General features: G+C 40.6%; 1 protein-coding gene across 1 annotated transcript in view; it reads left to right on the top strand.

Annotated features, from left to right (window-relative positions):
- The first annotated feature begins 295 nt into the window (after positions 1 to 295).
- The window catches only part of MTPN (myotrophin), a 44,206-nt gene continuing 31,604 nt past the window's right edge, over positions 296 to 12,897 (top strand). Inside the window, exon 1 of the mRNA XM_075116802.1 lies at positions 296 to 700. Within this exon, the coding sequence (XP_074972903.1) occupies positions 629 to 700 (72 nt within the window). The 5' untranslated portion in view covers positions 296 to 628. The remainder of the gene's footprint in view (positions 701 to 12,897) is intronic.

Raw genomic sequence — 12,897 nt, 5'->3', positions numbered from 1 at the left:
GCGGGCTCAACGGCCCCACCGGCGACCCGGCGAGACGCTCGGCGCCATGGCAACCCCCGGGCAACCGGGGGCGGGACCGCCGGCGGGGCGAGGCCGCGGGAACTTAGAGCGCATGCGCCGCGCAGCTCCGCGGTATCTGCGGAAACGGAGGGACGCTGACGGTGGGCGCATGCGCGGAGCGGGTTCGGCGGCAGTCGGTGGGCTGCGCATGCGCATAAGCCCCGCGTCCTCCGGCCCCCCCCCCCCCCCCCTCCGCGCGGGTGTTTCGTTGGGGTGGGTAGGGGACCGCGGGGGACGGGGGAGGGGAGCCGAATGGCAACCGGAAGCGGAAGCGCTGTGCGCAAGTAAACCGTTTTTCCCCTCAGTCAGGCGGGTTCTGCTGTGCTTCCCTCTGCACGCGTGCCCGGCCTCGCTCCGCGGCGCCGAGCCTTAGCCGCCCTAACTGCCACCGAGCCGCTGCCCCGCCCAACCGCCCGCCGGCAGCGAGGGAGCGAACGGGAGAGCGGCCGCCAGCCGGGCCAGGGGCTCCCGCCCTCTGCGCCGCCGCCCTCGGCCCGTGGAGGTGCTGCCGGCCCCTCGCCGCCCCGCCCGCCTGTCCGTCCGTCCGCGTCTCTGCTAGGCGGCCGCGATGTCTGACAAGGAATTTATGTGGGCCCTCAAAAATGGAGACTTGGATGAGGTGAAGGACTACGTGGCCAAGGTAGGAGGCGGCCGCGAGGGCCTGGGGTGGGTGAGGCGGCGCTGTGGGCTGAGGAGGGAGGGATGCGCTTGGAGCCTTTGGGACCCCCCGTTCGGGGGTCGGCCGGGGAGGGCTGGAGGGTGGCAGGAGCCGCCACCCGCCCGGGGACAGAGTCTTCGGGAACTTCCCGCAACGGTGAGCGTCCGGGCGATAGGGCGCCCTTCCCCTCCCCGTCGCGGCCCTCCCGTTCTTGTGCGTCTCCCTTCCCTCACCCGGCGCTCCGCTCCCCTCCTGCCCCCCCGCCGGCCCCCGTGTATGCTGCTGAAGTTGTTACATGGCAGTACGTGAAACTTTCTGGGTTGACAGCCAATATCCTAGTCCCGCCTCGCTGATCTTATGTGTATATTCATATGTGTGGCCTCGGTTTGGTTATCCTTCCTCTCTGTGCCTCAGGGCTCGTCCTTAATAGGGTGATGCTAAGCTACCGGGTGTGTTGAGGCTTAATTCATTAACCTTCTGTGAAGCGTTTTGATATCTGGTTAGGGTGAGTGCTAAAAAAAAACTAGTAGATGCCTGTGTAATGGGTGAGAAGTCTTGAGGTACGTTGTATTTGGAGGGTGTCTGCCTTCATTTGCCTTCAGTTGTCAGTGAGGTTTGTGGGAAAAGTGCAGGTATGTAAGGTCAAGATTCTGCTTCGGTGAACCCCTGGTGTTCAGGAATAGTGTCTAGAAACTGTTATATCCGAGCAGAAGTTTATGTGTAATTTAGCTATAATTACTTAGATCTCTGAACAAGTTAATGATTGTCTTTGGGAGCTTGACACATGCTGACATATCTTGCTGTGATGACTTAAGTTCTTCCTATTCCAGTTGTCAACTTTGGTTGAAAGTTACCCGAACTTGTAGCGCTCTTGGCAAAAAGAAATGTGCGCAAGTATTTCCAGCTGCTTAAGAGCAAAGTCCAACAGCTTAGCTTGAATAGTCTTCTCTGATAGTTTCAGCTAAGCTGTTGGACTTTGCATCAAGGCGGCTGTGCACCCACATGCTCTGCTCAGTCTGTAAAGTGTTAGAGGTAGTAACTGGGAATACTGTAGTTATCCCACTTTAGCTGTTTGTTAAGGTTTGTGTACCTATGTCTACGTAATGAAGCTGGATACTACATCGATGTGTCTTATTTCTTCTCAGCTTTGGGAGCCTCCAAAGTGTTTCAGCAGCAGACTTGGGTTCTTGCTACAGCCCTTACAGGAATTCCATATATATCCAGAGAACTCACTGCACACTCGTGATTAATGGATCCTTGCATATCTCTTGCTGAGGCAAAAACTTGGGCAGTAACCATCTTGAGTCAGTTTTTATCTATGAGATCACTGCAGTACTAATTACAAAGTTTTTCTTTTATATTCCCACTTTTTGTGAGTGGCACTGCGCTCATGTAGCAAATTCATTTATGTGATCACTCTTCATCTGCTTCAGCGCAAAGTCAAATGCTTAGTTCCATCTGCTACAGAAAGAGGCTTGAGCCAGCCTGGATGGTGCTATAGTAGAGAGGCTGAAGGGCATCACCTAACTGTACTAATGAGGTAAAGATCCTTAAAAGAGAGATACTGTCAGTGGTTAGATTACTACAGTAAAAGAAGCCTACAATCCTTGAACCAGCTTACATTTTAGATCTGCTTCTAATGTAGAAGGTAAATAAACTACAGGAATTTTCTGCTTATTTGTGACCTAATCTTGTTCATTCTTTCCCCGCACTTGTAAATATGCTTTCTGTCGTCTGCCGTTAAGCATCCTGCTTGCCAGTAACACAAGAAGTCGAATGTTTTCTTCTCAGTCCATTATGTTTTCTTGATGGACTTATGTTTCTGAAGTTTTCTTGGCTACTAAACTCTTAGCCTGGTTTCCTGTGGAACCAGAACTTCTATGAGCAAGTTTAGACTGACCACCTTCCTTCCTAATTGTTAATTTTTTGGCTAATTTTTGGTAAGTTTTACAGCCTACAGGTAGATACTCTTAGGTTTTGTGAAACTAAATGAAGTAGAGGCACGTACCTTTGTGGAAGAAAAGAGTACAAGAATGAGCTTATGTTTTACCGCATGACAGGAAACGTGCACGGAGGCAAGAGAACTCTAAATCCTCCCACTGTAGGAGAAGCCTTAGTTGGAACTTCATTCTTGTTTTCTAAATTAATGAAATATGTGAGGGGAAAACATGCTTTGATAGTTACAGTTCTCAGAAAAGTATCTTTTCCATGCTGCATGTTCTTTTGACTGTCTTATCAGTTAAGTGGCTTCTGCTCCCTGCTGCTTTCCTGTTCTAAGTATGATTTAATGTTCAGGAATTTTACTTAGATAAACTTTGCAGTAGTAGAAGTTTCCTCTCCCTGCAGTGTGGGAGGCAGTCTTATATGTCTTACATTCTGCATCTTCATAAAATTCTTTCTTGTCTGTCTGTCTTAAACTTGATTTCCAACTTCTCATTTGTTTTGTTTCTTGTTCTAGTCTTCTTTCCTCATTAGTTGATTGGAAAAAAAATATACAGCTTTTAACTATAATCTTGCTGTTTTGCTGCCAATTACAATAGAAAGGGTTTGACCCCTGATTTTGTTTCATATCTGAATGGCAGAGCTTGAAATATGAACTAGATGACCCTGGGCACTTTAAAAAAAATAGTAGTATAAATGGATATCATCAGTGAGGCTGTAAGAGTTGAACTTGGATAATCAGTCACGGCTTTTCTTCACTTGTGTGTAATAAGCTGTGGAGATTCTGTCTTTGGAGTTATTAGTATATCTTTTTTTATCTCAAATTTGGTTAGTAGGTACCAAGAGGAAGGTAGCTTAATGGCTCTCAGACTTTAAGTTTCACCTGCTGTTTGAATCAAAGTATAACGTGAAAACCTTTCTTTTTGATGACATGGTTTATCCTCTTTAAGTAGAGAAAGTTTCTGCCACTTAAACAGTTCTTGGGCAAAGAAAGGATACAGAGGCAGAAGGAAGAGCCTCCATTTGCATTTTATATTTCTATGTATTATCCTAAAGTTAACTTCTTCAGAAAGAATCTTTCACAGAAACAGTAGTTCTGAGGGGTGGCAATGAAAGACAAATGCCAATGAGACTGCCTTGTTGCTTAGCAAAATAGATCTTAGCACTGACAGTCTGTGCATTTGAAAGACATTGCTGACATCTACTTGATAAAAATACGAAAGCTTATTTGTATAGTTGGAGTAGTCCTGTAAGACTTATTTCTTTTTTTGTAAGAAACATTAGTCTCTACATTTCTCGACGTCTAATCGTGTCAACTTTTTCTTCATGGTAAATGTTAATTTCTGCTGAAGTACTGCAGTTAGTGTGTTATGCCAGCAGTTAAGTATGGTGCCATCTATTTTTATGATGACTAGATTAAAAAGTAGCTCTTACTGTTTGCTTTTCTTGATGTCTTCCTTTTGAATATAGCCAACATATGTTGGCTTCAGAAGTGTCTTTGCAGGAATTGAAGGGATTGAAGGAATTCTGCACTCTTCCCACATACATCCACTCAAATTTTTAAAATTCCCCAAGAAAGCAGAAGCTTTCATGGGAACAGATGAATCAAATATGCAGTTAAATGGGTGAGGAGGACCCACGCAGATTAGAAATTTGCTTCCCTCAAGGGAGGGAATGGGGGTTAATACGTACTAGTTAGGAGAGCAGGGTATATTAGGCCTGCAGACCTTCCTAACAAGAATCGTGCTTGCTCTTTTTCCTTTTAATCCTTCTTCCCCAGTGGCATGAAATAAGCTGTACAGTTGCTTGAAAAGACTTCTCTATCAACATGTACATGTAATGTTTCCAATCAGCAGTAGATTTCTCAGGCTAAGTAGAAATCCTGTTCAGTCACTAGGCACAAAGTTTTTTGGCAAGATAAACTTGGATTTGTGAGAAAGAGGTTACAATAAACATTTGTTCTAAAGTAACTTAATCTCCCATAGCTTAACTGAGAATTCATCACTTCATGAGCTGCTGTAATCCCCTACATCGTTGCTTCCTAAACGTACTGTTGCTTACAGTTATGTTTGGTAAATCAACTATCCTAACATAATAAGAAGATGGATAGTCAACCAAACTGGAAGCACCAAATTTTTACTGGTGAGAGGACTGTGAGGTTGAAGTGATGGTAAGCTGTGAAAAACAAACAGTTTCAGAAAGTATGTACATGCTGTTCTTGCTAGGTAGGCATTTCTGGTGTGGAGTTTTGTTTTTTAAATAACAAAACAAACCAAATCCCTAGAGGACCTTCCATAACTCAGGTAGAAAACAGGAACTACTAATTCAGCCTTAACAAAATTGTGCTACTACAAACAGTCTTGTAGTTCTTCTGAATATAATGATATTTGAATACACGTCCTGAGAAATGCGGAAAACTTGACTACTGCAAAACTAACTGGAGAGACTAAACCAAAGGCATCGTTTAGAAATATATTTTTAAAAAGAGATTGCAGTCAGGGATCTAGTTAAGGTCTAAGTGTTGTGAAAAAGAAGAGACTTAAACACATCCACGGGAAGAATGATTAGAAAGGAAAAATAAACAGCTTTTTCCTTTTGAGGGGTAACCTCTCTGCTTTTGAGTGTTCATTGAAATGCCTTCCACCCCTTCAGGAACAAACTAAATGAATATGAACACTTGAATGGTAATTACATATGGGTGGATTACTTGAGTTACAGGTTAACCATACCATGGATACATTGAAATTCACTTTGTCTCACTATGTTGAATGCTGAAGTGCACTTCATTATTATGGCTACAGTGATACCTGGATTGGCTCTGGTTTGCAAACCGTTTTCAAGCTCTTACCTGACAGGGAGCCTGAAATCCTTGCTGGGTTACAGTGCAGTGTAAGTATACCTCAGTAGTTTCTCCAGGAGCATATCAGGGCTAGCAATGACCTGGGAACTGCTGGACTGAGCTTATCCCCTTTGGAACCTCTTGGTTATCTCTGTATTTTAACTCCTCAGTGTTCTGCCAATACTTGTACTATGTGGGTTTTTTCTTTATCTTGAGTATTCTAGGCCTTCTGTTGCTTTCCTCTTGATTACTGTTGAGCATGCTGTAGTGTGATCGCTAAAGAGAGTTTTGGTTTACTGTTTAGTTCTACTTAAACTTGTTCAAATTTACAAAATGTAAATAACATGATGAGCTAAACCTTTCTTTTATGAAACAAGACAGTTGCTTGCTACTTTTAGCTTTTAGCAGGTTCCATATTTGTGAGTTACTCTTAACTAAAATGCCATGGATATACTAGAAAAAAACTTTCAGAAGAATGCAGCATGGCAGCTACTTTTTAAGAATGGGTTCAATAAGATGTATGAGGTTGATGAAAAACACCTTTTTGGGATGGTTGATTAATTTCCCCAGTGTGATCTGAAAGAGTCTGAGGAAATGTGGCAAAAAATTGCTCACAAATATTTATAGTTTGTGCATCAGTTCTTTAGTAGTTTATAGGAAGAGGTCGGGTAACAAACCCACCAGTAAATGTGGCATTGTGGTGGAATGTGTGACTCGCTGCCTGAATGAACATCACAGAATTCTCAAATGTGTCCTTTTTGGGAAGGTAACTGATTCTGAAGCCATTTTCATCCGAAATGTAAATGGAGTTAATGATAATACTGATCATGAATCTGGAACTGCTAAATGCAGTAGTATCTTTCTGAGATGTTGATGTTAGGCCTATGATTGGTTTTTTTTTCATTCAGTTGGCTTCTGGGCTCTGCAACTCATGGTGGCTTTAAGAGATTGCCTAAGTATGTGACTCATTTGACTTTTTTAATGCTGAAATAAAACATTAAGTACTTATTTGTTTCTGTTTAGGCTGTTCTTATTATGCTGACTTGTCCTGTGTCTAACTGGTGTTTGCTGCAAAAAGTAGAGTGATCAAAATCAGATTTTACTAAGACATTGAATTTAAATTTTTGTTGCTGGAAGTTTTACTAATGTATTTCATTCCCTAAATCGAAAGCAAATTTTCTCTGCTGTGAAGATACCGTGTTTTGTCTGAGTTTGTGGTCTTTAGCATATGCATTACTAAGTATGATGATACAAAGTTAGGAACAGGTTATGAATAACAGAGGGCTCACTGAGGTGAGGAAAATATTTACTCCTAGTACTGCTCTGTTTCTTCCCACCCTTTCTTATTCTGCCCTCAGTTTTCCCTCTTGTATCAGTTCTGTCTTTATTAAATTCTTGTTTTTCAAGCCTAGCTCTTGCCTTTCAATTCAGTTTGTATTTTAACAGGAGGGCCTATAGGTGATGAGCCAAGCTTTCTAAAAGTCCAAGAGAACAGTTCTGCTGTGGTTTGTATTCTGCCTCCATTTGGAATAATATGTGGAAAGTTGTGTTAGCTGTGAACCTTATGCATTGAATGTTGACTTGGGTACCATGGAGTTGGTGACTCGTGCAGGCCACAAGTAAAAAACTGAATGAATGGATCTCACAGCAGTGTCAAAACACGTAAATAAATAAATACCTAATTTGCACACTTCCAAAGTTGAAGGTTTGTATTAAGTTATTCTGAACTCTTCTTTCTCCCCTAGCAAAAGCCCCACCTTTAATGTTGTATTTACCAGCCAGTGCAATTCTGTAGAAAGGGGCAGTTGTTACTTGTGTAGACAGATCTATTACTGGGACAAAAATATTAGCTGGAATTAATAAGTGCCAACAACTGACCAGTTGATTATACAGTTGTTTTTCGCACAAGCCGCAGTTTCAGCAGTTTTGAACAATTACATGTATTTCTGCTTTAGCTCGTTATGAGGGGGGTAGATACAAATCAGCACAGCTCATATTAAAAAGGCTTAGAGATATTTATTGGATGCTGGATATCCTGTTGGCTCTTTTTATTGCAAATGATGCTAAAGCCTGTGTTGATTGATACCACCAATGGCAAATTCTGCAATCACATGCCAGATATGGGAGGGAAACTATTGTTTCCTCCTAAATTTTTAAGGGACTAGTATCTGTTGTGCTCTCTAGGCAGTGAAGATCTGTAGCTCTCTGACCTGGAAAGCAATCAATATTAATAAGTCATATTGAACAAGCTACAGTTCTTGTCTCAGTTCTCAGTTTGGCTGGAATGTACTTGTGTGTGTTTTGAGAGTGTTTTGGTGGCTTTTTTTTAATAAAGAGGACACAAATAACTTGATGTTATCCTGAAAGCAGTTGAAATCCTGATAAAGAGAATAGGAAGGAGAAAAGAAATATGGTCTTGTAAACTCATAATGCATATGCACATGCATATGGCTTTGATGTAGCTTAAAGGGCTTGGGTTTTAGTGCTTTTTAGCACTTTGCCCATTTTTGTGGTCTCTCTTGGTCTTTTGTATGCAGTGTAATTCTGTAGTTCAGTACAGACATATACTATGCCAATGGTTGTGTTTCTCCAAATAAAGAATTTTTGTAACTTTCTTCCCGCAACAAGAATTAGAGTATGGTCTAGATTTTTGTCTTTGCTTATATATATTTCTGTCTTCATCACCGATTACAGGCCAAAAGGGAAGTGGTGAAGTCATTTTACTTACCCTTCAGCTACACTTTGAAAATCAAATAGAGTAATTGTATGCAGTGGCTAATAAACTGAACAGACCAAAACATCACTACAAAGGTATTCTGGAGATATGCCTGTCATACTTCAGCCAAAGTTCAAAGGATATTCTAAAGTGTCTCTAATTATGGAGTCACTTTATAAAACAGAATTATGCGCTCAAAGTTTCTTATGAGCTAAGATCAAGTCTTGATAATTATTGTTGAATGACTGACACTTTCTTTCTGCAAACTACAGTTATTTACGAACTTGCTTTTTAACACACTTGTGGCCTATAAATTAGTGATTAGTTTTAAGGAGGAAAGATGAGCTGGAAGGCCATTTGAGACAAAAGATAGAGAGCTGTCCATAAACACTTACCATCAACATATCTCTTCTAAACTGGCTTGTTAATGATGCTATGAATGCAAATACCATAGGCAATAAATGTTTAAAAAGGGTTTTTGTTTGTTCAAAAACACTTCCGGTACTTGATTCAGGTAATGCAATTGAGAGCAAGTGTCAAGTCATTATGTAAAAAAAGATGGATCAGGATAGTTCCTGTGAGGTGAAATCTGCATTTCTATGTATGTCCTGTATACAAACTTTGCAGGATCCTTTGTATTCAGGTGAGGCATTTGGGAGAATCTTTATTTCTTGGATCGCTAACTTCCCAATAACTTCAGTAATAGTATTAACTCTTCCTTGACTAAAGGGGTGATTATTTAGCAGGGTTTAAAAAACTTGAATTTGGCCTGTAATAAAGCATTAGTTATCTGTTACTTAAATTAATCTTGGAGATTGAAATTAAATGTATTTACTGTTGAGTTACTAAGTCTGTTTCTTTAATTAGACTATAACATGAAATGCAGTCTTCAGTTCTTGTGACAAGTTAGTAGGCTGTATTTACTAAAACATTTTCAACAGTAATTCCTGGTGTAATCTGGAGGAAATAGTGTAACTTTTGTAGATGGATTATTTAAATGCAATATCAATATTGCTAAGTTTTGATGGAAGATTTACAGTGAAGCTGAATACTCCAAGTGTATATAATTGGTTTACACAGCATTCTGTGGATGTTAATGAGTATGTTTTACAAGTATATGCTGCTTTCTAAGCAGCATTTATCTTATTGATTTAAAAATAGCTTTTCTGATCAAGTTTTTTACTTCCATGTTTTGTTTTTGCATGATTCCAATCATTAACTGCTTCAGCATGTCAACAGAAACCTGCATTAAGGCACAAAACTCTTAGAACTCATTAATACCCACTCTACTCAGCGCTTGTCAGGCGACACCAAGTACTGTGTACAGTTCTGGTCCCCACTGTACAAAAAGGATGTGGACAGGCTGGAAGGGGTCCAGAGAAGGGCCACCAAGATGATCAAAGGACTGGGAAGCCTGCCATATGAGGATAGGCTGGGAGAGCTGGGTTTGTTCAGCCTTGAGAAAAGGAGGCTCAGAGGGGATCTCATCACCATGTACCAGTACTTAAGGGGTAGTTACAAAGAAGTCGGAGACTTCCTTTTTACATGGAGTCACATGGAGTGGACAAGGGGGAATGGACACATATTGCTTTTGGGGAGATTCCGATTGGACACCAGAGGGAAATTTTTCACACTGAGGACAGTCAACCATTGGAATAGTCTCCCCAGGGAAGTGGTTGATTTGGCCACGTTGGACACCTTAGAGTTGTCTGGACTGTGTGCTGTGCCATCTTGTCTAGACTGTGCTCTTCCTAGAAAGGTTGGATTAGATGATCCCTGAGGTCCCTTCCAACCTGTGGTTCTGTGAAGACTGGTTTTGATATTTCATATCTTTTTTTATGCATTGCTGTGAGAAGAAAATGTAAACTCAACGTGCACAGGAAAATAATGCCTGTTAATCTTATATGAAAACCTATTCAGAAGATAAGCTTCATTGCTTTGGGTTTGACAGAACACTTGATCTTGCCTTGGACATATCCTTTGTTTAGATTCTAGAAAAGTCAGTCATGCTATTGATGCTAAGCCCCAATTATAATATTTCAATTCAATATTTTTCAAATTATAGCAGTAATTTTTGGAAGATATCATTATCTTCCTGCTTATCCTCTCATATCTTCATGATGGGGTACAACCTTAACTTTGAGAACTCATAACTGTGGGGAGTTTATTATTGTTAGTTTTTAGATCATGCATAGAAGTCAAAATATCAAGCTGGCATCTGTTGAAACCGAAACCCAATAGCTGGCATCTACTCTTCTCCTAGAAGTAAAACAGTTGCTTCCTGTGCATTCTTTGGGCAAGGAGTACTGAGGATTTTAATGCACATGTTGATGTTGAGGTTCCTACAGTTACTGTAAAAGCTTTAATTCAGAGCTACCAACTAATTGCAGGTTGGATGGTAATGGCTTTTATTCTTTGCTCAGCTGGTTAACTCTTGGAGCAATGATCTAATGATGGAAATAGCCTGAATCCTATTACTGAACATTTGGATTGCTTTTTCCTTGAACTTAAAATTTTCTCTAATACAAACTTAGTGGCACCAAGGAAGTAAAGCATGCTACGGTGTTTTTTATCTGCCCAAACTTGTGTTCAGAATTCCACGAGTAGATGATCTGACATGTTAAGCTTGAGTTATTGTGAAAGTATATGGACAGGTATTTTGTAGATTTTTCAGTTTTGCTAGTGTCAATCTGTTGCCAGTCTGCTGATGGTATAGTACTGAATTACTGAGACCTCATCTGATTTCTGGTTTAAGGATGGTTCATGTCTGCTGTTTAACAAGCATCTGGCACCCACATGAGCTGGAATATTTTCTGCTTAGTAGACCCTTAGAATGGGTATCATCCAAATCAGATCAAAATACAGCAGTGTTAAAACATGGACTTTGGCCAATCACTTCTAGAGGAAAACCCTTTCAGGCCAGTTCAGTGTTGCCTGTGAAAATGGACACTGTGCTGTGTTCAATGGAAACAGTACTTAACACATCTCTTTAGACTGAACATGAGTTTTATGTCCAGTTAAGGAATACAGTCATTACATCTGGCTGTGATTCCTTAAGAATTAGTGGTTTAATGGTTTTATTTTAGATTGTGTCCCATCTCTGATAGACAAGCTGTGGTACTATAACTAATTTCAAATTCTATCAGCTCTTCAAAGCAGAGGTAGCTTAGAAAGTGCATCTGATCATTGGCTGTTTCAGTTCATGATATAGAATATTTAGCACAACAACATTCATCAATTAAAGTAGTACTCTCTGTCCAGAGTTTCTTGATAGACATAATAATACTTCTGTCTGCAACAGCCTATTCTGTCAGAACTAGTTGCAGCCATTACTCTGAGCTGCTGCCTAAGAGGTGAGTGCTTTTGGACAAAACTTTAAACAGACATTTGTAATGGCAAGATAAAGCTGCCAAACTGATCCCTTCATTCCTGTTTCATCGCTTGCTAAAGCAAATAGCAAATAATGCAAATTTCCACTACTTCTCCCTCAAGTCTGAGACAGTTAAATTAAGGGGGGTGGGGAGAAAAACTGTTTTCAGTAATGCACATATGCGATACATCTCTCTGAAAATGGGATTGTAGCACAAGTTTCTAGAAGCTGTAGCTAGGAAACAGTATTCATTACTGTTCTACAGAACAACTCATGTATCAGGTTTATTTGTCTCTAAAAATGCTGATACAACTGAAGCACAGATGGTTCAGTAGTTCAGTTCATTTAGCAGTTGTTTCTGGAACTGTATTCTTTTGACTGACACAAAGGACTCTGGATTGCATTTGATTATGGTGGATAAGCTAGATACTTGTTTACCATTAACAAATAAAACCTGAAAAGTATGCTTGTTAAGTACCTTTCTGTTGACTTAAGCCAAAGTAAGTGTAGGGGTGCTTATAAAAGCTTCTCGGTGTACTTTAAATACCGTATCAAGACAGGCAAAATCCAGCATCAGGTTCATAATTTGTTCTCTTAACCTGTGTAGACCAAGTATTGGTGTTATCATTAGCAGTAGAGACTTCTATCAAAGTGGAGAATTGCAAAGTAGATACACATTTTAAACATACATGGGCATCTACATCCATCTGCTCTGGTTGTAGAACTTGCTGCAAAATGCCAGCTGGAAAGACTCACACTATTGTCAGAACAGATACCTCTTTTTGATAAACCAGTGAGGGTCTTTTAGTGGGAAAGTTATATTGAAATTCTGTGAGTAGCCTTTTTTCCAGCTTTTAAATACCGAAGTTCAGATGGATGTGGCAAGCAAAACTAATAGAGACTAGATGTAGAGCCAGAACAGCAACGAGAACTTGCTACTGATGTCTGCAGCCTCTTCCACAGAGATTTAACTTTCCATATTCAAGAAAGTCCCTTCTCAACACCTTGATTTTGCTTTTTGATCATTGGACATTTTTGTTGTTTCTGCGTCTTTCAGTAAGATGCGATAAGAGGAAGGTGTAAAGATAGCTTGTCCCAAATATTCCCCAAAGCATATAGGGTATAAAGAAGACAGCTGGGAGAAAATTCCTTGTTGCTTCAGGTTATGAAACTTAGAGTACGGGGAATAAAAAATGTGACAGTGTCAAAAAGGCATTATTAAATGTCTCTTACCATGAACCCAAAGATAATCAGTAGAAAGTCTTATCTAATACAGTTGCTCTCAGCTGTTTAAAAACAAAACAAAAAAACCC

This window comes from Phalacrocorax aristotelis, chromosome 1 (genome assembly GCF_949628215.1).
Source record: "Phalacrocorax aristotelis chromosome 1, bGulAri2.1, whole genome shotgun sequence".
Taxonomy (NCBI): Eukaryota; Metazoa; Chordata; class Aves; order Suliformes; family Phalacrocoracidae; genus Phalacrocorax; species Phalacrocorax aristotelis.
Note: the sequence above shows the minus strand (reverse complement) of the source record. Positions and strands in the feature narration are given on the sequence as shown.